At 37.9% G+C, this 24,485-nt stretch overlaps 2 protein-coding genes across 2 annotated transcripts; both read left to right on the top strand.

The window, feature by feature from the left end:
* On the top strand, nt 1-24,462 carry LOC129795843 (uncharacterized). Its single transcript, XM_055837353.1, has 5 exons — nt 1-222; nt 4,559-4,998; nt 19,994-20,302; nt 20,373-20,578; nt 21,895-24,462. Exons 2-5 carry the CDS (start codon nt 4,854-4,856, stop codon nt 24,340-24,342), a joined length of 3,108 nt encoding a protein of 1,035 aa, XP_055693328.1. The 5' UTR covers nt 1-222; nt 4,559-4,853; the 3' UTR covers nt 24,343-24,462.
* LOC129795833 (uncharacterized) lies at nt 7,089-12,409 on the top strand. The gene is made up of 2 exons (XM_055837328.1): nt 7,089-11,716; nt 11,796-12,409. The coding sequence occupies exon 1, from the start codon at nt 7,125-7,127 to the stop codon at nt 11,385-11,387; it is 4,263 nt and encodes a 1,420-aa protein (XP_055693303.1). The 5' UTR covers nt 7,089-7,124; the 3' UTR covers nt 11,388-11,716; nt 11,796-12,409.
* Nucleotides 24,463-24,485: the final 23 nt, after the last annotated feature.

Genomic DNA, 24,485 nt, shown 5'->3' with positions numbered 1-24,485 from the left:
GTAGTCAACTTCTGGTACTCAATTGAGGTGCTCCACGCAGATCTCGCGCTTCGGTCGTTTTTTTTGGATGTTGAGATTTCAGTGGGAAAGGCGCAAAAGGAGCTGAGTGTACTCACCGCCCAGCAGAACACGGATTTAGTCTGTGAAGGAATATTCAAAAAAATAAATTCAGAGCAGCACCTTTCTGGGTGGATCCAGCAAATCCATCCCAGGAAATAAAAAGTGAGTGTGTTTGAGAAATTCCTCGTTTGTGCGCATATTTTTTTTCCCTCCAATCTTTTCACTGCATTCCTCGAGGTGACAAACAAGTGATCATAAAAGCGAGTTCTCATGCTGAATTTCTTCGTGCAAGAGAGCCGCCTCAGTAAGAGAATTCTCCGTGGCACGAAGCCCATGTGAAAAGTGTAATCATTTCCCAACAATATTTCTGCATTTTATTCTCTGCATTCGACACACTCTAAAATTCCACACTCTGGAATTTCGAGAGGCGATCGAGCGCAGAAAAGATCAACTTCGATCACCGTCAGCGGTGGACTCACTATTCCAAAGGATAGAATGTTGTGTGGCGTAGAAGTGTTTTTTTTTCATCTCTTCCCAGTTGCTAAAATTGATGATTATTTTTCTCAATGATCTATCATGTCAATGCTAATCACTGGAAAATGTAGTGAGAGTCAGTTAAAAAGTTAATGACAGATTTTTTTAAAATTACTTTTAAGCCATTAAAGTTGTTGAAATCGTGTAAATTAATGAATTGTTGCTACTTATTCTAAAGTTAATTTTCAAATTTGTTTTAATATTTATATTGTGGGACTTTGTAGAAAAAATGAAGATCTTCAAATCTTGATTCTAGAATATTAATTCTTTTTTCTCGTCTCTTATAATTCAAAAGTGAAAATGTCTCGTATTCCATGAAAAATATTGTAAGATTTGGCCTTTTATTTAATTATTTTGATGTGTTCAAAAGGAAAAATGATTGCCCAGATAAATTTATAATCCGTATTAATAACGTAGAAAGAATAAACATAAACTGTGAAAATCTTACAAATATTTTTTAAGTTGTAATAAAGAAAAGAAAAAAAATTTGACTGAAGCGAAAAAACTGAAGAATTTTACTAATTCCTAAACGTTTAATGAAACTTCCGGAAAAAAATTCGAAAGAATCACAAAAAACATTAAGAAAATAAAACAAATCATAAACAAAAAAGATTAGAAAATTTAAAAATAAATTGAAGCTTAAGTTTCAACGGCATGAATTATTATACTATTTAAAAAAAAATAAAAATTTAGATAAAGAAAACAGGAGGAAAAAATTTTTCGTGGTTCTCTTTAAGAAAATCTTAGAATAGATAGAAGGAATGTCTTTATACATTCTACGTGCTACCTATCTCTTATATTTTAAAGTGATACTACCTTAGTTTTAAATTTAATTCATTCTTTTGCATTTTAGTCTTCTTCCGAACAATTGACGTGTTTCTTAAAGAAAATTCATATTTCTTATCCGTATTGATTAAAAAAAGAAATTCTTCAAAGGATTTTTTTTAGTATCCAGACGAGTTGAAATAAAATGTTTTCTAGATTCAATTTTCTTTTTCAAATCAATCTTGTTGTGTTTTTTAAGGATTTAAATCTATAATACCGATCTAAACTAGTTTTAGTGCGAGTTTTAATCAATCATTGATAAAAATCTCATCTAATTCTTTATTAAAACCTCTCACAACGAATTCTATTTACTAAAACTTTTTTGGTTTAGTTATATACCTACGTCAAATAGATGATTTTTATCTGTGAGATCCTTAAATGTAGAATTCTCCTTTTAAAACTATATACAACTTTAGCAATATATATGTATATATAGCAGACATTGCAAGTTTGTTGCACATTTTCATACCTGGAATTCCTATGTTGTTTCTCGCCGAACAGATACACCCAAAGTGCCCCAGAATGCTACATCAGTGGGAGACAAGAGTTTGGTGTGTTCTCGGGCAAAAAGAGAAAGACGCATTTGCTCGGCATGATTGACTTTCGAAAAATTAAAATCAAATGAATTGCTTACAAAATGCTTTGAAACAAAGTTTAGAAGAAAGAAAAAAAAACCTGACTGAAATGCCTGACTTTGCTGACTACAGACATTGATGGTGCTTAAAATTCAATACCAATTGGCAATTGTCTTGTATCTCTCACACACAGGTGAGGGGCTACATATAATACATATTCCATCCTTCACGTAGACAGAGATGATGCAGGTGAAAAGATGAAAACAAACTCCTCTGCATGAATTCAATCACGCATTCGAGAGAAAGTAAGACAGAGTATTTATTGGAGAGAATTGAGGCAATTTTCTATAAGAGAGACGATCTACCATAAGGAATGCAAATGATTGCACCCAAGGAGAGGATGGCATTTTACTTTTTTATTTCTTGCACAATCCGAACGTTTCAAACTGACAACGTCAAGTCACGAAAATGAATATTTTACATATCTTCCATTTCCTGTCTATCGTTGAGAAGGAGGGGATTTTCCGACAATTGCATGAGAATTTATTGAAAATAAGCAAAAGGAAATGAGATGTCCTCGATGTCTTTAGTCGAAGATTTGTAATTTTCTTTCGATATTTTCTTTCAGTTAGAGATTCTTTCAATTGAGAATTTTTTTAAATTCTTTTTATTGTTGAATAAATGTTAAGGGACATTATGCACGATGTATTAATAAGTTCTTTAAATTGGAGATTTCATTTTTTTAAGTCCTTGAAGAATATTATCAAAGATTCGTGAAAAAGGAACAATTTTCTGAAAAACTGTGAAAATTATATTTTCTCATTAATTGGCGAAAAAATGGATTTATTCTTTCTTCAAACGATTTATATCAATGATATCGGGTTGTTCAATATTTACACGAATTTCTAAGATACTCACATAAATTCAGTACAATTTTGATTTTCTGTCTCATTCATCCCCATTGAATGTAATGGTAAAAATGTTGGGTTAGAAATCCGGATGAATATTGGACAAACCAATATTAATTAAGTAGGGGAGGACGGGGTAATTTGGCCACTTTCGATTTCTAAAAATGGTATTACCGCTAATGCTAGAAAATCCATTTCTTCACAGTTTATACTCCCTATAGGGATAACCAATTGTACCAAGTTTGGGGAAAATCCGATCATTAGATTTTCTTTTATTTGATAAAAACCATTTTTTCCATTTTCAAGTGCTTTTGGCATTTTGGAAATTCGACTCTTCCGATAATTTTTTAATGCTTAAAAATTAGTTTATACGTCACTAAGGGCCATTGATTCCCCATAAACACGATAGTGACATCCATTTTCCGATATCTCAAACAGATTTTCCTGTGGAAATGGTTTTATCCGGAAAATTGGAGTGGGGTAATTTGGCCACTTGAGTTTTTCCGGCACTATTTTCCGACGCATGTTCATGATATTCACTATGGTTGTGCCTTTTAATGATTTATTTATGATTATAAACAATTTATACCAAAAAATTTTAGCTAAAAAAAGAAAGTTACGAAAATCTGAAAAACGGCTACTTTTAGTTTTTGCTCGTTTATGGTTCAGAAAATGTTAAAGTTTGAGGCTCTGTTAAATATTTTTATCTGGCAAATTACTGGAAATGAATCTTAGATAAATGTCCTATCTTCCAATAAAATAATCGGAAAAATAAAATTATTTTATTGTCCAAAAATTTTTATGTTCAATAATTCATGCGCCAAAGTGTCCAAATTACCCGTGCTCGGGGTAATTTGGCCACTAAGCTAAGGGTCCAGGAAAATGGAAAATTCACCCATTTCTCATCGAGATAGAGAAAAGTGTTATATGGGAAAGTTGTAGGCCGGAAAATTTCCTACAAAATAGGGCTATTTGTTTTTCTTCGTACTACCACACTTGCTTGATATATCCCAAAAACCCCCAAAGTGGCCAAATTACCCCGTCTTCCCCTACCTATATCTAAATCCAGGAAATTTTTCATTAAATAAATATTCTATTCTATTCTTTCATCAGTTTAATTAGATTAGGAATTTTCTATTATATTCAAAATTAGGCGTTGAAATAACTTAAAATAAAGAGGGGTCGATTCTGATGAAAATCTTTTCTTCTCTAACAATTTAAAGGTTGTTGTGAGATTTTGACAATAAAAAATCAAGTTTTTAAATCATTCTTTTGTCGTTGAATATAAGAAAAAAACAAAGAATTTGTTGTTCCATAAAAAACTTCAAAGATCCCTGAAGAGATAATTTTCCTACAAAAACAGAAACAAATAAAATGTCAAGTTTTATAAGATTTTTCCCAGAATACCAAAAATCTTGTAATTGACGAATTGTAATAAGAGAAAAGAATATATTTTAATCAGAATTTACTTTAATAATTCTTTTAAACTGCAACAAAAACTTCAAATAAAACCACAACACGAACAAATGTGAATTGACTCCTTTTCTTTGCATTTTTATTGTTAAAAATGTTTTTAAAAAATCATTTCAAATTCCTATAATTTACACCTTTGATGGGAGATAAAATATTTTGAGTCTTCTCTCATTTTCTTTTTAGGCATTCCAGGTGATTGTTCGTCGACATTTTGGAATTTCCTGCAGATCGTCGGCCCAAATGGAAAGGCATGTGATGGGAAAAGTTTCACCATAGGAAACACTTTATCATCATCTTTCCCGAAAATAACGTGTGCAGTGTGTGTGAGAAAAATTCAGTGGACATTCTCACGGCGGAAACTTGGGAGGAGAGAACCTAGTTTGTGTGTTGAAAAAGAAGTTTTTTTTGTAGTTGAAGAATTCCACGTTAGTTCTGAAAGTGAATTAAATTAAGAAAAATTAAAAAAAAAAAGTGAAGAATGGATGCAAGTGGAACAACAACGACGGAGACGTGCTACGGAGGCGGAGATCTGGCCAGTGCCATAATATTGACCATCATCTTTGGGGTTCTTTTGCTGCTACTACTTCGGTGGCTGTACAAGAAGTACTGGATTAATCGGAAAGGTAAGCTCATTGAGTATTTCACGTGCACATTCCCGGGAATTCTTTTTTAAAACACAACTTCCGCCAATATTCAATGGAAAACTCGCGCCACAAGAATCTCCACTCTTTCCTTTTTCCATTATAACAAACCTTTAATGCCAATGAAGAATTTGCCGTTTGTTGGTGGTAACAAACTTGCATACTAAACATACTTTTGGGCTATTGTAAAAAATCTATAAGGTGTGCACACACCTTTTGGGTGGTAAATATCCACATAATAGAACTTGACCCCGCACTCGCGCGACATCTTCCACCCACCGTACAACCCATCCAGGTAAACACAAACGCGGCGCTATACGTAGCCGACCACCAACGGTCTTGTGAGAGAGAGCACCGCACAACAAAAGCCACTTAATTACACAGAAAATTGTTAGTTTTGCCAGGCACACGTGTCCGAGGAAAACTCCTCGGAGTTTTTGCGTTTTATTCTTTAATGGGTAGACAACATGTCTACTTTTTGTCTTTTTCATAACCTACAAATGAGTTCAATGTGTGAAAACGTGTTTGCTAATATTTCTTTAAAATAACTTGTATTTTCTTTGAATTTATTAAATAAACGTAGTTAGAAGTATCCATTGAGTATATAGTTGGATTTAGTGAGTGCGTCCACTACCTAGGAGAAGAGAGATACACACCAGCTGCAATTTTCCGTCGCTTCAAACCGGATGCTTATTAATTTTATGCTATATCGTTCAAGGTGTGTACTCCCGTGCTGGACATCTCCGGAAGGTTAAATCTTTGTTCCCCACTAATCCTGTACCAATATATATTTAAAGGTCTGTGTTATTCTGACTGAATCTACCTCCCACGCCAATTGGAGAGTATTACTAATATATGCTGATATACTTAAAGGTATTTCTCGCTACATATCTGGTCCTTCAAACCGGATGCTTATTAATTTTATGCTATATCGTTCAAGGTGTGTACTCCCGTGCTGGACATCTCCGGAAGGTTAAATCTTTGTTCCCCACTAATCCTGTACCAATATATATTTAAAGGTCTGTGTTATTCTGACTGAATCTACCTCCCACGCCAATTGGAGAGTATTACTAATATATGCTGATATACTTAAAGGTATTTCTCGCTACATATCTGGTCCTTCGTCCATCACGACCCGCCCATTGGGGATACAGCAATAGATCAAGATGGCATCAAATATTCCTTTGAGCGCCCTAGAACGGAATCAGCGCGCAAATGTGCGAGAACTCACACGCATCGTTGCCACTCTACATGAAGCCTCCACCAAGTCGTTGGCAAAATGGACAGCCCTGCGCAGCACCCTCGAGGAGGTCAAAGCAGCTTACATTTCAACACAGATGGGCATTTTTCAGTGGAACGCTGGGAATGATGCTAAGTTGGCACTATACGAAAAGGAATATGCAGACAACCTTGATCATATATCTGAAGCAATGCTATTTGTCAGGGAGAAAGTTGCGGAAGCGGAAGCGGAAGCTGGCTTCACCTCTAGTGGCCAGCAAGGAGCGACAAATTCATCTGAAGAGTTGAAGGAAATCCTGAGAGATTTGGTCGCAGCCACTTCCGGGCGTCCATCTGGTGGCGCCAAGCCCAAACTTCCCCAACTGGAGCTTCCAAAATTCAACGGGGAGTATTCGAATTGGCAATCTTTCAAGGACGCTTTTGAGAGCACAATTCATACCAACAATGATCTCTCACCCGCACAGAAGCTTCAGTACTTGAAACTATCTCTCACAGGGGATGCGGCAAAGTCTGTGCAACATGTGAAAATCACAGACGACAACTACCAGCAACTGTGGGATAGTCTGCAAGATCAATACGGAAAAAAGTCCCATATTGTCAATGAATGCATTGAGAAGTTTTTGGCTCAGCCCAAGATGAAGGAGGGCTCCTTGCAGGCGCTCAAGGACCTCACCGTCAACAGCAAACGGATCATCTGGGAGCTGAAAAATATGGGAAATGAGTACTACAATCTTGATTCATGGCTCATCTACTTGATGAAAAACCTCATGGATGAGGATACTCGAAAGTCTTGGGAAGAGAAGCGAGTTGACAGCGACTTGGCTTCCATTGATGACTGGTTCGCTTTCCTGGACAAGAGGATCGACGCTATGGAGCTTTGGGCACCCAAAGGCACAATCTCGAGTGGCAAACAAGAGAAGAAACCGCAGCCCAAAGGCACTGTGAAGTCGCACCACACTGAAACCTTGAAGTGCCCCAAGTGTTCTTCATCTCATCAGCTGTTTCAATGCGATGCCTTCAAAGCCATGACTCTTCCAGACAAGCGCCGATTTGCATTCGCTCAGAAAGTGTGCTACAATTGTCTGAGGACAAACCACATTTCTGAAAAGTGTCCATCAAAGTCGACGTGCCGTGAATGCAATCAGAAACACCACACAATGTTGCATCCCAATGATGCTCCCAAACCACAGACGCCTCCTGCACAGCCTGCGGAGGCACCCGTGCCTGCCTCCAGCATCACTTCCCACCACATGTCAGCCAAGAACCGTGTTCTACTCCCAACGGCATTGGTGAAAGTAGCGGACAAGCATGGCAATCAGCAGGAATGTCGCATTCTCGTTGACACTGGGGGAGAATGCACATTCATTTCCGAAGCATGCGCTCAGCGACTTGGTCTCCCTCGGCGCAACGGCCGACTTGGTGTGAATGGCCCCGGGGAAGTCACCGTCGCACACACAAAAGGATTGGTCAGTCTTGTTCTCTCCTCCATACATGATCCCGGGGAGCACATTCAAGCGGATGCTTATGTGCTCTCCAAGCTCACGTCTATGTTCCCTGGCGAAAAGATTGTTGAGCCAAAATCGTGGCAACATTTGAAAACGCTCCAGCTAGCCGATCCCACTTTCGGCACTCCTGGTACGATCGACATCATTCTGGGAGGTGACTATGCGCTGGCGATCAATTTGCCACAAATTCTACACAGCGAGACTGGCGTTCCAGTGGCTCAATTGACTATTTTTGGATGGATTTTGGGCGGCAAGATCGGAGGTCAAGCTGCGAAAGTCACGTCGTTCCATACTTCGGTCAATCTTGACGCCGCATTGACTCGCTTTTGGGAACACGAGGATGTGCCCCACCCGAAAGCAAAATTCCTCTCGGAAGAGGAACAATTCGTGGAAAAACATTTTGTGGAAAATGTCAAGAGGTTGGATTCTGGTCGTTACGAAGTCCATCTTCCTTTCAAGCCCAACCACCCGGACTTGGGCAACTCGAAAGCAGCAGCTCTCCAGCGACTGCGAGTGATGGAGAAAAAGTTCACGAGGGAGCCCATCTTTCAACAGAGCTACGTAGACTTTATGAAAGAATACTTGGAGATGGGTCATATGGAGCTTGTGGCGGCGGAGGAATGTTTTGAGAACGCCAAATCATACTTCATTCCTCATATGGCCGTCCTCAGGCCCTCCAGCACCACCACGAAGCTGCGAGTCGTGTTCGATGCGTCGGCGCGCACGAAGCCGACAAACGTCTCGCTGAACGACATCCTTGCGATCGGGCCAACCATCCAACAGGATTTGGTATCCACCCTTCTAAAATTTCGGACCTACCGGTACGCATTCGCAGCAGACATTGAGAAGATGTACCGGCAGGTGAGTGTAGCACTCCCAGACAGAGACTACCAGCTGATCCTCTGGCGTGATAGCATCCAGGAGGCCATCAGAACGTACCGTCTCACAACTGTTACATACGGCACAGCCTGTGCGCCGTATCTTGCAACTCGAGTCCTCCAACAGATTGCGTTGGACAATGGAAAGGACTTTCCGGAGGCATCTCATGCAATCCAGATGGGGTTCTATATGGATGACCTTCTCTACGGGGCTGATACAGTGGAGTCAGCGATGCAGTTGATGCACGATATTCATGCCATCCTAGCCCGCAGCGGGTTTCGTCTTCGAAAATGGTCATCGAATTCATCGGCAGTACTCAACGAAATCCCTCCCGAAGACTTGGCAGTTACCCCAGCGGATGTAGACAACTGCTCCAAGTCAATATCAACTCTCGGTCTTCAATGGTCACCCGGCAGTGACACTTTTGCTCTGACAATTGAGAAAATTCCACCGGTCACAACAAAACGAGAGCTTTGTTCAGCAGTGGCGAAGATTTTCGATCCGCTAGGGATCATCTCTCCCGTCACTTCCGCAATGAAGATGATCTTCCAAAAGTTGTGGCTCTGCGATGCGGACTGGAATGACTCTTTGCCAAACGCAATCATTGATGAATTCAACTTCTTCAGGGACGAGATCGAGTGTCTCACTGAAGTCAAGTTGCCTCGTTTCATTCCACATGGAGATGTGATGGAACTCCACGGTTTTTCAGACGCGTCGGAGAAGGGAATTGGAGCCGTCATTTACGTCCGAGGATGCAATCAAGACGATGAGACCACAGTTCGACTCTTGATTGCCAAAGCTCGCGTAGCACCTCTGAAACCCACATCTATCCCGCGCCTGGAACTTTGTGCGGCCCTCCTTCTTGCAAAACTGTTTGAGAAAGTCAAGGAGGTGTTCTCATCCCGATCAATCGCAGTCACTGCTTGGTCGGACTCAGCAGTTGTTCTCCACTGGCTTCATCATCATCCCAGCAGGTGGAAGACCTACGTGGCGAATCGCTGTGCTGAAATTCTCGACATTGTTCCTGCAGCTCAATGGAGACACATCGCATCCGCCGATAATCCAGCAGACTGCATCTCTCGAGGCTTGACACCAAAGGAGCTCAATCAGCATCATCTATGGTGGACAGGGCCACCCTGGCTCGTGCAAGACAGTGAACAGTGGCCTCCAAGTCTCATTGATCTGCCAAGTTCTCTTCAGACTGGTGAGGAGAAGCCACCCAAAGTTACGTCGCATCTGGCGACACCACCGAAAACACTTGAGCTCTTCCACAAGTACTCTAGTGTCTCTACATTGATACGCATTGTCGCTTACGTTCTCCGCTGGAAACGCAAGTATCAGGGTGAGCAATTGAAAGGACAACTTTCAGTTCAGGAACTTGACAATGCACGTCACTGTCTCATCAAGATTGTCCAAAGCGAGGGCTTTCCGGACGAACTGAAGCATCTGCAAAAGGGTCAGCAGATGAAGAGTGGCAGCAAGCTCCGCTCTCTGGTGCCATTTCTCGACAGCGAAGGAATTATCCGAGTCACGGGCAGAATTCAGAACTCTGAGTTGGGACCTGAAACGCGACATCCTATTCTGCTTCCCGGAAAACATCCTTTCACCCTGAAGCTCATCGAGAATGTGCATATCTCTCATCTACATTCAGGCCATACACTGACTCAGAGCATTCTCAGGGCACGGTATTGGATCATCGGAGAACGTACCAGTGTCAAGTCAGTGATTCACAAGTGCATCCCTTGCTTCAAGGTGAAGCCAAAACCGGAAACTCCTATGATGGGAAATCTACCAAAAGTGAGAGTCACCGCAGACGAAGTATTCAAAAATGTGGGGATTGATTACGCAGGTCCCATTCGTCTGCGATCCAGCAACTTGCGAAAGGCTCCAACTCTGAAAGGTTACATCTGCCTCTTCATCTGTATGGCAACCAAAGCCATTCATCTGGAAGCCGTGTCGGATATGTCAACAGAAGCATTCAAAGCAGCTTTGGCCCGCTTCACTGGTCGACGTGGACACCCGGCTCATATTTATTGTGACAATGGTTCAAATTTCCTTGGCGCTGTTGAAGCAGTTGGAGGCAAGGAGAATCGCAAACGTCAACAGGACAAAATTGTGAAATTCATGTCTGACACCGGAACTCAGTTTCATTTCATTCCTGCGTACTCCCCTACGTTTGGTGGACTTTGGGAGCGGGGCATCGGAAACGTGAAACATCACCTGAAACGAGTTCTTACGGACACACTCCTTACTTTCGAGGAACTGGCCACAGTACTCATCAGAATCGAGGCATGCCTCAATTCTAGGCCTTTGTGTCCCCTCTCTCCCAACCCAGATGACTTCGAAGCTCTGACTCCAGGGCACTTCATTGCGTTGAGGCCGTTGACACAGCCTCCTTCAACAAATTACCTCAACACCAATCCCAACCGGCTGACCCGATGGAAGTACCTACAGAGGCTCTCTCAGGAGTATTGGAAAAGGTGGCACAGTGAGTATGTTACTTCTCTACAACAACGACCGAAGTGGCAGATCTCCCAGAGGAATCTTCAGCCCGGTGACCTGGTGTTGGTCAAAACTGACAATCTATCCAGTGGTGATTGGGAACTAGGAAGAATTGTTGAGGTACATGTGGGTTCTCAAGGAGCAGTTAGAGCGGCCACCGTCAACATCAAGGGCAGCATCTCATGTCGGGCTGTCAACAAAATGGCAAAACTTCCTGTGGATTCAAACCCGGAAATGGATTCTTGAGTTAAACTCAACCCGGGGAGAATGTCCGAGGAAAACTCCTCGGAGTTTTTGCGTTTTATTCTTTAATGGGTAGACAACATGTCTACTTTTTGTCTTTTTCATAACCTACAAATGAGTTCAATGTGTGAAAACGTGTTTGCTAATATTTCTTTAAAATAACTTGTATTTTCTTTGAATTTATTAAATAAACGTAGTTAGAAGTATCCATTGAGTATATAGTTGGATTTAGTGAGTGCGTCCACTACCTAGGAGAAGAGAGATACACACCAGCTGCAATTTTCCGTCGCTTCAAACCGGATGCTTATTAATTTTATGCTATATCGTTCAAGGTGTGTACTCCCGTGCTGGACATCTCCGGAAGGTTAAATCTTTGTTCCCCACTAATCCTGTACCAATATATATTTAAAGGTCTGTGTTATTCTGACTGAATCTACCTCCCACGCCAATTGGAGAGTATTACTAATATATGCTGATATACTTAAAGGTATTTCTCGCTACAACACGATAAAAGTGAATTGAAGCGAGAATTCAAAACTGTATTAATTACAATTTCCACTGTTGAGCATGTTGGAGCAGCAGCTCCACAAGTGTTCCATAGATTTGTAATGTATTTCCCCCGATGTTGTGTGTCGGACAAACCGGGAAAATGAGCAATTTTCACGGTACAATAAAAAAAAACCTACAAGCAAATTGCGCGCTTATTTGCTATTCTAATTTGGGATTTTGTTTGAACACCATGTTTTACAGCCGTAAGAAAATCTTTACATAAGATTAGAATCCTCCATAGCACCTCTATGCTCTTCCCGCACTGGAGACACTCCTAAGTCTCGAGAAAAGTGTCACAGAGGTTTCTTTCTCTCTTTAAATTAAATTTCTTCATCGTGGAGTTTGTGGCACACACACGAAAAAAATTGACTAATCGTTTGAATAAAAACTTCCGTGTTTTCTACTAAAACAAACATTATTTTTTCAGCAGAAATTTGAGATTTTATATTTTTGAAAGGGAATGCATTTTTGACCTTCGAAAGCATTAATGTGCTCATTTTTTTTCTATTTTTATTTCTCATTTTTCAATCGTTTTTATTTATTGAAAAATTGTATGAAATATTTAATTGTTGTATTGAAAAAGATAGAAATGTTTCTTTTTTGAAAATCAACTATTGGATAAGAAGAATCCTTGGTTTACTTAGGACACTTTGGGATATTAAATGCATTTTGAATATATTTTGGATAAAAAGGATAACGTTAGAAATTTATCGATAAATAAATCTAATGTTAAATGTTAAGAAAAAGTACATATTAAAGATTAGAAATTATCCAGGGATAAGAGACCAAGCTTAGAAAAATCATGGATAAAAAGCTAACGTTAGAATTTTATGGATAAATTAAAAAGATAAGACATCAGACATGTTATTATTATTAAATGTAAGAAAAGTAAGATAAAAATTTCAAAGCTCTCTAATAATCTTCAAATGAGCTCAAAATAGATTAAAAAATATTCATAATACAAATTAAGAAATAGAAGAAATTAAGGACAAAAAGAACACGTTAGGAATATAGGAATTCAGGGATGGAAATAACAGAACTACATAAACTAGACGAACTAAATAAACAAATATTCTGGGATAAAAGAACAAATTAAAGATTACTAACGAATTAAATGATAAGACGTTCTTTATATATATTTCGGTACATATAAAACTTAAAATATCTTGGATAAAATTATCTTATTGATAAAAATTCAAGGATTGAAAATATTAAATAAAATTCCAAATAAAAAAGTAAACAAGCTCAGAAAACGTTAGAAATTCTTGTTAAATATGTACTTCAACGAAAAAAAATTAGAATGAAATTAAATTTTAAAAGAAGAATAAAAGCATAAAAATTATTTGTTTAAAAAATTAAATTAAGTTTGTGCTGAACTAAATAAAATTTAGTCTTTCTAAAATCCATTTTTTTTATACCAAAATTCATTAGTCAACGTTATAAATTGACAGAACAGTAGTAAAATGAAAAATCTACTAAAAGTAAATTTAAAAAAAAATCAATTCTAAGTTCAATTATCCATATTCTAGTCTTAAGAAATTCATCAGGAAGGTCAATATGTATCACTTCAAGTCTTTTCTTTTTGGATTTTTTGCAATCAGCTACAAAAAATATTTCTTCTCGATTTCGAGGGATTTTTTTTAAATGGGATAATTTCCTTTCCTAAATTTAATTCCTTAGGAAACAATAAATTAAAATTTTATCTTTAAATTAATTTATGAATACCTAACTCCATTATTCCGTCAATTTAGTTGGTATTCTTGCCTCTTCACTGCTCGTGTGAATATTTTCCTAAAAAAAAAACAATATTTTACCCGAAATTCCTTCCTCGTGGAGCTTTTTTTCGTAGTGCTGACAAAGAACCAAAAAAAACACACAATTCTTTATTATCGCGACTTTACAGTTTGTATGCAAATAATACAATTTTATTCCGCTATCATCAGTGGATCACCTTGAAGAAATTCGCTCTACCTCGTGTTTTTAAGCCACGAGAAATAAAACTTCTGGGATTTTTGTTGATGTGCTTGGATTCCTCTTGGTGCTCACAGCTTGAGAGCTTTTTCATCCTGCAAACAAAACACGGGTATTGATCGTAAATTTTAGGGGATGGACGATGTGGGCTTAATTGGAGACCATTCTTGTATGCTGCGGGGGTTCGTTGAAGAAAGAGAAATTGACGATGTGTGAGAGAAAACCTTTGTTCTCCTAGGTCATTTAAATTCCTTACAAATTCAAGAAAAAAAATAAGGAGGTGCACCACATGTATCCAATCCTCACCCAATCTATGGAAATTCCACAGTCATTTTGTTAAGAACGCGCCAATGCAGGAGGCACTCTATCCATCTTCTCATGGCATCTCCATACCACCCCCCACACCTCTCGCGCAGCCCAACGCCATCGTCTTCGTATGATGGCGCAGGTGGTCGCACTAGGTGAGACTCACGGGGAACAAAATCAATTCCAACACGCCGGAATGGATTTGCTCTCGCGATCCAATGGAAGAAAAAAAGGCTCAACAAGTTGTTTATGCTGAATGAATTCATGTCAGCGATTTCTTTCAAGGTCAGTTGCCTCTCACTCACTCCACGCTGTCTCTCTCTTTCTCTCGTTTTACAATGATTTAAAAACTTAATGACAATTTTCCAATTTTATCCACCTCTTTTTGTACTTTCCTCCAAATGCTTTTTCTGCCGCACATCAGGTGAGAAAAAAAGCTCACACGATGTAAATCAAGAAGCTCGCCTCATTAGTCTCAAGGTGGAGAGAATCTACAGTATAGGAATGAATTGGATAAGATTAGCAATTGGTTGCACGCGAGGTGAATTAAAGACATAGAGAATGATTAAAGGGTTCATTTTTTTCATACAAATATTCAGGTTTTGTTAAAATGAAATGGAATAAATTAATAAGATTCATCTTTTGAAGAGATAATTAATAAGTATTTGCAGGAAATAATATTTAATTTATTTACTAAACTGTGAAAACTATTGGCCAGCCGGGTAAATTATTTTGACACAAGGTACTGATTTTTTTACGCATCATGTAAAATATTTGCAGGAAATAATATTTAATTTATTTACTAAACTGTGAAAACTATTGGCCAGCCGGGTAAATTATTTTGACACAAGGTACTGATTTTTTTACGCATCATGTAAAAAATACGCGGGATTGAGAATGTTTTAGGGAAAAGTTTAAAAAGGAATTTAATTAAAAATTATATATCAAAATGTGCAAAAGATAGCACATATTAGGTAATAAAATATGTTTTTAATACTTCCTGTAAACCTTTCCTATATATTTTCTTATTTTTATTATCCAAACATTAGAAAATAAGCTTTAAAAGAAAAGAACTAACAATCGTTGTAATACTTGTAATGAGAAAGTCAATTTATAGAAAGAATCAACGTCAAACAATTAAAATGAGAAGTTAAACGTTATGAAGAGTATGTCAAAGTTTGAAATATTGAACGTTAAAAAAACATCAAACGTTAAATTTTCATTTATTGTCAAACTTGTCAAATGGATTCTATCCTTTTAATGAAAAACTTTTCTATAAAAGAATTTGCAAAAAAAAATCATCAGAAAAAAACATTTTAAAAACATCAAAAATCTCAGCGAACCATTGACCAGCCGGGTAAACTTTCTCAATAGAACAGTCTATTTATTACATGTGGTGTAAAAAATATTTCTTGGTTCTCTCTTAATTTTTTTCATATAATTCTATTGTAGTTTAACTAAAATTCTCTTCAATCTATTCTAAATTATTAACTTTGTGATTCTTCTTCTTTATTTCCTATTAACAAAAAAAATTGAAAAGAAATTCTTCACAGCTTCACAATGTCTTAAAAAAGCATACATAGAAATATTTGCTAAATAAATACGGTTGATTGACGTATAAAAAAGTCCCATGTTTATTCTTCTGCTCTCTCTTCACGTGAACACACCTTTAGTGCTTATTTTTTATTATTTATATTAGCATTTTTTTTTTACTTTTAGAAAACTTCTTGTCTTTTTGTTCTTTTCTAAAATTCTTTTTCAATCACCTAATCCAAGGAAAAAAAAACAAATTAAGATTATTTAGGCCGGAATTGCAATCCTCGAGGAATCTTTTGTGATTTTTTTTGTTTTCTTTGAATTTTCTCAATTGAATTCTGTGTGTGTGTGTGTGCTTTTTTCATATTGTTTTTGGGATGATAATAAGAAGAAAAGGAATAAAGATAAAAAAATGCTTAAACACACAAAGGCTCCACAGCAGTGACACCGTGTGGTGGATTATGTTTCTCATCCAACAAATAACTTCCATTTTCTCTGCGTACGCGAATGTTGGACAAATATTGAAAAATAAGGTGTCAACAAGGTGGTGGAATCTCACAAGAAATTTATAATTATTTCCCATCTCATTTACTCACGAAATTTCCATTTTATAGTGGAGTCTTCTCTCGCAGCTTCAGCAGGTTGAAGAAAAAAGATCTCATGGAGAGTAGGACAAAATTACTCAAAATGGAATGATCGAGTTTTTTGAATTTATATCTAATGCCATCGATTGAGAGAGAGAAAAAAAAAACAACCAATTTCTTCCTATTTTGGAAACAAGACGACGGAGAATAAAAAAAAGTAAGATACTCACTGAGAGAAAGATGCGAAGAGTGGTTAGAAGAAAAAAAAATCTCGAGACGATTTAAATGAAAATAATTTGAAACGAGTTCTCGATCATTTTTGTAAAAGAGACTTGAGGTCTCTTTCGTACCTCCTTCCTCATGTTGCGTTCCACCGCATTAATACCTGTTGGCATGGCATATCATGTACATATGCATACCTATGTAGCATATAACTATATGTAATACCTAATGTATGTAAAGGCAAGTGAAATAAGGCACAAACACAGCGAGATTGCTCAGCATCACTGGGAGGCACATCACCAAAGCAATGTTGATGATCAAAATGTACCCCAGCTATGGTCAGCAACGTGCCACAGAAATTGTGCCATACAAATACTCACTTTTCCACTCAGCAGGTACCACAGGTTGTCAAAGTGTGAGATTGGTGAAAAATTAAGCGCAATCTTTTGATTGTCGTGGAATAAATTGAGGGAATGCTCTACTTTCTTCACATTTGTAGGGTAAGGATCTGTGTAAAAAAATCTATTGAGGCTTTTTATGATCTTACTGATCCTTTATTAAGGCTTCCAGAAGGAGTAGAAGTTTCCAAAAAAATGTTTTGAATTGTTAAATTTCTATTCAACTTAAAAAAACAAAACTTCTTATGAGTTCTAAAAAAATTTAAATTATCACAATATTTATTTTAATATTAAATGTATATAATTAATATTAAAATTCTTTTTAGGTTTGATTTGCTTATTTGATTTAAAAAATTCGTTAGTGTTGAAATTCACAATTTTATTGGAAAAATTCACTCATTTAACAGAAAACGCAGAAAATCAGTTTATTCATTTTTGTTCTTGTGCATTGTTTTGTAGAGTATCAAAATATTTAATTGATGCTAGATTGATTTTCCACAAGAGGGATTTTCCGGAAATCCTTGTAAGATGCAAAGTATGTAATCACGTTCAAATTTTACCTAATTTTCATCAAAACATGTTTCAATATTCCTGAAATCTTTGAAACTTTCTGTTTTTTTTATCCATCTTTTTATCTCTCTTTAAAGTCAGGAAAATATATAAAGAAACTCTCAGAGATAGATTAACAATCAGAACTTAATTTTCACTGCTTAATTTTGCATTACATGATTGACTGATGTATTCCTGGTTGCGACGAGAAATTCAGAAAATTGATGTTGAGAACTAGTGGTGCCATCTAACAAATGTGCAGTATAAAAAATCCCGTAAATGAAAAGAAATTTTCTTAATTTTTGGCAAAAGTTCTGCTTACTTTTGAAATATTAATTTAATTTTTATTTTCAAAGAAACCTTATCAAAAATCATGGACAAAGCATAAGCATTAATGCTTCGTTCGTCCAAAGAGGCAAAAACCATGTAAATGACGTCATAATATGCATTTTATTCTTAATTTTTATGAATTTTTATCGTTCTAATTCACGCGTTATTATCAATTATCAATCACTTTATGTAAGCTTTCCACTAAAATTCATTTGCCTCATTCGCAATATTTCACTTCCATGTGAATTTATGCTTCTTTAATCGCCCATATAATCAATGTTTAATGACTAATCAGTAGGTAACTAAACCCAGTGAAATTTCATCAATATTGGTAATTTTTGGATGATTTTGAAACGTGTTAATGGAAATTTAATAAAACAAATTTTACGGCTCAATTTTTGGGTGAGAAATTTAATTTCCACCTCTGAAATTAGCAATAAATTAAATGAAAAATTTCTCTTTGTCTTTTTATTCGTCATTATGTCGGAAGGTAGCTCATTATTAAAAAAAAAAACTTAAATTCTTTTATTGCTTTTTGGGAGCTTTCGTTGAAGTTGAAAGATTTTTGAATTATTGGCAATTTCGTGTGGTTCAGATTGAGAAAATATTTGAGCACTTGAGCATAAAATAATTTAAAAAGTATAATAAAAATGTTCAACAAAAGTCGAAGATGCATGGAATTTCTGCAGAGTTGAATTGGCTGGGTATATGTATGTTGGAATTTGCTGGTATTTTTGGATCGCAGGGAGGATCGTCAAAATCATGCGAAGAGGAAGGGACGAGGACGTCTTTGGGGTCGCGGTATGTGGAGAAATTGCATTTAGTTGATTGCATTGAATTGATCTTGTGCCGATAATCGAGATCTCACAGCGGTATATACGAAAAGATGAGTCTGCGAGGATTTTCTGCGGTGCGCACCTGAGTTGTTGGTCATCTTGCAAGAGTGTGGTGTGTGACACTTGCTGTGAGTCTTTCACATGCCATCAGCATCTCCGTGGTGGTACATAAGCAAGTCAAATTGGGGCCCCCGGGCGGTGTGCAACGGGAAATCACTGGGTAACCAGCGAAACCAGGGAAGATCAGTGTCAATGAGACATGGTTGGAAAAAAAAGAGGGGCAAGATCACCAAAATAAACCTCTCTCGATCACTTGAAAGAGCATCTTCTGAACCATTTAAATGTTTTTCTTTTTCATTTAAAAGAAAAATCTATCCCATTTAGGGCTATTCTCTGTATGTATTGGCGCACGCGATTACCCATGGGACGATCGTGGCATTTGATCCTCCTCCTCCAAAATCGATCGCACGATTTGTCAATGACACAAATATTATGTCTTGAGAAATTTCACTTCAGCATCTTAGCAAATATTTTCTGCTTTTTCTACAAATCCGTTAGATTTTTTTCTCTCTCCTCTCGCGATCACTCAAATTTGGACCAAATTACCAATTCAACTTTTACTTGATCGCGCATCTCTTTTGATTTTTTCCCAATGATAATTTGTCAATAAATCGCACACTTCTCAATCGCAGAAATTCTCCTTGGCCATCAATATTTGTGACAAAACCTCTTTCATTTGGTAATCTCGTTTAAGCGTGTTTTTTTTTGCTGTTGCTCTTTCCTCAAGATCACTGGAACACCGTCTTTCACACGAAAGAAAGAAAGTGGCAAGCTTGAAAGCCTCAACGGCCGTGTTAATATAGCCTATAAATTATATTTTTAATTAAATTACCGCCCGCAATCGCTAAACATTTTAATTTGTTGCAATTTGTCTGCGTAATATTTCTGTATTATTAATTAAAATTTTTCCTAACCGACAAAACCCTCAATTAGGTAATAATTTTCAGTATAACATTATGTGTAGTTAATGTAACTTTCCCTGATTTTTGTATTGCTCTTTTCAAGTGGTTTTTGTTATCTAGTAAAGCATTATTAAATATCTGTATAGGAAGAAGAAGTTTTAGTTGAGTTGTTGATGTGGAAGATTGAAGATTTATGATCTGAATTAATTTAATTTGCTATACAAAGAAAAAAAGTTAAATTAGGCTACTTTGACATGGAGATCATATGCTTCATTGAAGTATTTTATAAAAATTTTCAAGCAGTAGAACTTATGCTTCTTATGATTGACAGAATTTTAATAATTTTGTAATTTTTCTTAATTCCAGGACCACATTTGGTGCAGGAGGACGTGGAAACGGGAAAATCGGCCGAATATGCATTCGATAATCCCGCTTTTAAGACTGAAGCCAAGGGTGGGAGCACAAGTGGAGGAACATTGGAAACCAAGTGGCTGTCAAAGGAGAACGGAAAGGCCATTGATGAGGGTCCAACAACTCCAGTAGCCACCAGGAATGTCTCACTGCGTGGTTCAGACTTCACAGGATTGGGCATTGAGCTCAATGGTGGCCTCAAGGAGGGTATCTACGTGCGAAAGGTTGCATCTCAGGGCCCAGCGGCTGGGATCGTCAATATTGGTATGAAAAACATTCAAAGAATTTTCTTTTGGATGAAGTTTAATTGGCTCTAATTGACTCCTATTTTCAGGTGATCGTATCACCAGCATTACAATTGATTTCCGACATATTGTCCAAGAGGATGCTGCGGCAATCCTCAGCTATGCATCCCCGTACAATGTGAGGCTGGAATTGGTCGAGGGGAAGGGAGTCGTTGTGACACCAAGCCCCAAATCTGGACATACATCCATGGCTCAGCAACTGGGAAGGACCAGTAGTCAGTCAGATACGAGCTCGGTAAGCAATTCGATTTTTTTTTAAATTATTCGGAATTATTCAGATTATTCGGAATAACTGATCAGAGATGAATTTTTCAACAATTCGACTGCATTAGAATAGGCAGCAGTATAATTCATAAAAAAATGATATTAGTTTGAAATCAAAAGAATATATTCGTAAAATAATCAAGAATATTCGTCGATTGGATGAGCAGTATTCGGAATATTCTGGCTCCTTGTGAATATTGGGAAATTATCATATATCAAAAGATAATAACCTACAAGAATATTCAAAAATATTCCACTATATCCGAAAAATGAACAGATTATATTCCTTATATTCGGAATATTCTTATTCTTTATAAATATTTGGAGTTTTCTCTTTAATAAATATTGATACTGTATTCACAAATGATCAGCAAATGTTCTTAAACATTCAACGCTTTTAGTCAAAATAAGTAACAATATTTCTTTAATTCAATAACTTTAAAAACAATTTAAATATTCTATTCTATATTTTATTCTATTCTGGTTCTTTGTCAATATTCGGAAGTGTTTTTAGGAAACCCATTAAAAGACAAAAAGTTTCCTTAATATTCGCCAAATAAACGAAATTTGTTAATAATTCTCGTTGCTTGTCAATAAGCAGAATTATTCGTTATATTCTCCAATATATTCGGAATATTTAAATAAAAACTCCCAATATTTATTAAGAAGTTAAAGTACTTAAGCTCAGTAATTAAATTTAATCGCGTGGGAGAGATTTAATTGCTTTTAAAGCACCAAATGACTTCCTTTCCAACCCAAAATGCAAATTAGATTCCTTTTTATGGGAACACTTGCAGTCGCATTTTTAGTACAAAAACTTATGCAAATACATAAACGATCATTAAATTTTTTTACGACGTTTCAAATAAAAATCTTCTCTAGCATGTCCTATTAGAGATCTTTTGCGACCGGCGCGTGGGTTCTAACCATCATTATTAATATTTTCCAAAAATGATCTCAAGTGATCATTCATGGGAAGTTCGAGAAGATCGTGTGGAGATCACACCGCTCTCATACCAATTTCAGCCCAAAAATTCATTCAGAGAACATTTTATAAATGAAAAAATTGTGTCGCAATTGCGCAAAAAAAAACAAACAAATAGAATACAAATGTTTTTTCAAGCATTGTGGTTTCGTGATCACAACGAAATGACCTTAAAAAATATCAATGATCACGATCACGGCGTGGAGAAATTTTTTATTTCTAAAATAATAAAATCCACGGAGCATTTCATATGAAAATGCGTGCCCTAATTTTTTTTTCCTTTCTTTCTTTATTGTTTTCAGATTGATCGCAATACAAAGAAGAATCTTTTCCCGGGAGATGATCATGTGGATGCCAAATCATCACCTGTGCAGGTGATTCAGCGCGAAAATGAGAAGAAGCCATCATTCACGCAGCAAGTTAAGGGGTTGATTGAGGAGAAGTTGCAGCATAAGAGTGAACCACCAAAGGTACGCGATGAACCAGACAAGGAAGCCCCAGCATCCCCCACGGACAAGAGCAAGGGACTCAAATTCGGGATCCGTGTCCTACCGCCCAATGTCAATGAGAAACTCTTCGGGAAGAGTCCAACAAAAATCCAGGCAGACAATGAGAATAATTCAAATCTCGAGAAGAACGACACGGATGATGTGAAGAATCAGGAAGTTCCACCTGTGGCACAGAAGAGGAAGGAAAAGAAAGTCCCGGAAGCTGCTGAAAATGCCACAGAAGTGGGTTCCTTTGAAAGGACCACTGTGATCAATTCGAGTGGAATTAAGCGCGATGCTGCAGGGATCCCACAGGAAGTCCCCGATCACATGATGCAGGCAGCCATGTCGGCTAAGGAGAACCGGAAGAGTGTTGTGCAGGATAGTGGGAAGAAGGGTAAGGGCAAGGCACCATCACCACCACCGGGTGAAGTGGAAGAGAAGGGAGATGTGCTGAACTTTACGGATAACTTCGTAAAGGAACCAAGTACAAATTCCACGCCCAAGAGTGAACGGAAGAAGAGTCCGAGTGACACGGAAAGTCAGCAGGCTGATCGAACGGGTGATTCAGACGGGGAAGAAGAGCCATCGTCACACATTGAGTTGTCTTCAAATCATATAACCGTCCATCAGTTGAGCGATGAAGAGGAAGGCAGGAGAACAGCTAGCCTGGGTGATCTGTCGAAGATTGAGGCATCAAAGAGTCCCACAGGTGGGAGATCCAATACAGCAACACTTGAGCGTGCACAGAGTTTAGAGATCACCGAACAACCCGGTTCAGTTGTGACGCCGAAAAAACGAAAGGCACCAGCTGTTGATGTTGATATCTTCATTGAGAAGGAACCTAGGTTGAGCCTAGACATGGGTGGTGGAATGGAAGCCCTGAGGGGTCGTCTTAAAAGTGCCAATGAATGGGGAAATCTCGAAGATGCCATCTATTCAATCAAGGATCATGCCGATGAGGAGCATAGCTCGGACACAGAGTCCCTAAATCGAAGTGATGAAGATCACAAGCCGGACGCTTCGAACAGCCTTATGAAGGAAATAATGGCGGTTGCGGATAAATTTGAGGCTGAATCCCGGAAAGTCATTGAGGAAGTGCCCAAGAAGACAATGGATCAGCTGCTAAAGGAAAAGCTCGAAGAAGCCCAAGCTGCTCTGAATGATGACTCCGATCTTGTACCCGTTGTCAAGCCTGCTATACCGAAGCGAAGTAGCCTGGAGACCGCGAAAGTGGATACACCGTTGCGAAATGGGAATGTTCGGGATGTACCACGTGAGGAGAACATCACATACACACCGATAAATGTTGTGGATACTTTTGGGACGAACGTTCCAGATGACGTCAAGGTGTCCAGATATCCGTTTGGTAGTCTGGAACGTCCCAAATCTGATGTTCTGAAGAAACTTCTTGCACAGAAGATAACACTGGAGGAACGGGACGCCCCGGTGAATAGAACAACAATGACCATCCTTCCGGATGAGCAGCTAATTGAGAATGAACCCCAACCAATAAGCCTCACCCTTATTGGGGGTGTTGAGTCCGACAAGACGGAGAGTAGTCAAATCTCTCCGGTTTATTCGAGTGACAATATGGGTGTGAATAGTATCAGTATCTCCTCAATGGAGATTCCACCACAGCAAGTTGAAACAACAAGCCTCACCACCCGCATAGTTCCAGATGCAGACAATGTGGTGACAATCACCACAGATGCCAGTCAACCGTCGTCAATTATAATGATTGACGATGAGTGCCTTGACTTTACGTTGCAAACACCCCCGCCCGAGAGGACGCCATCGCCAGTGCCACAGGAGGAAGACGCCGAAGAGACGCATGAGCATGAGGAGCAAGGTGGTCATGATACCAAGACCTTCGTAACGGAAATTCGAGTTCAAACACCCGACAAGAATCACACGCAAATCAAATTAACAGACTCCAATGATCTGCAAGATAACTTCCCACGCAACAGTGAGATTAAGTTCACGACGTCAACGTATGAATCCCCCGGAAGGGTTGCCGAGAAGCGTCTGAGTCAGATTGAGCAGCTACGGTCGAATTTTGAGAAGTCCCAGCAGCAATCTGAAATCCCCGTGCCAGTACGCAAGAGTTCAATTCCAACACTGAAGCTCAGCCCCTCCAAGATACCCGTGTTCAATTCGACCAAGAGTCAGGAGCCACCAACACAGCGACCGACCAACAATAAAGTTTCCGTGAGTGTGACGTCCATTAAGAACTCAGCCAGGCATCCCAGTGGGAAGTAAGAAGTCTTCCTGCCATGCTTTTGGATGCGACCAATTTGCTCTATTTACTCATCTATTTGTAATATGTACATAAAATAAACGATCATGGTAAAATATTAAATGAGAAAAAATAATTCAAAATCTTTTTTTTTTAAATTTTTTTT

Source organism: Lutzomyia longipalpis, chromosome 4 (genome assembly GCF_024334085.1).
Source record: "Lutzomyia longipalpis isolate SR_M1_2022 chromosome 4, ASM2433408v1".
In the NCBI taxonomy this organism is placed as follows: Eukaryota; Metazoa; Arthropoda; class Insecta; order Diptera; family Psychodidae; genus Lutzomyia; species Lutzomyia longipalpis.
Note: the sequence above shows the minus strand (reverse complement) of the source record. Positions and strands in the feature narration are given on the sequence as shown.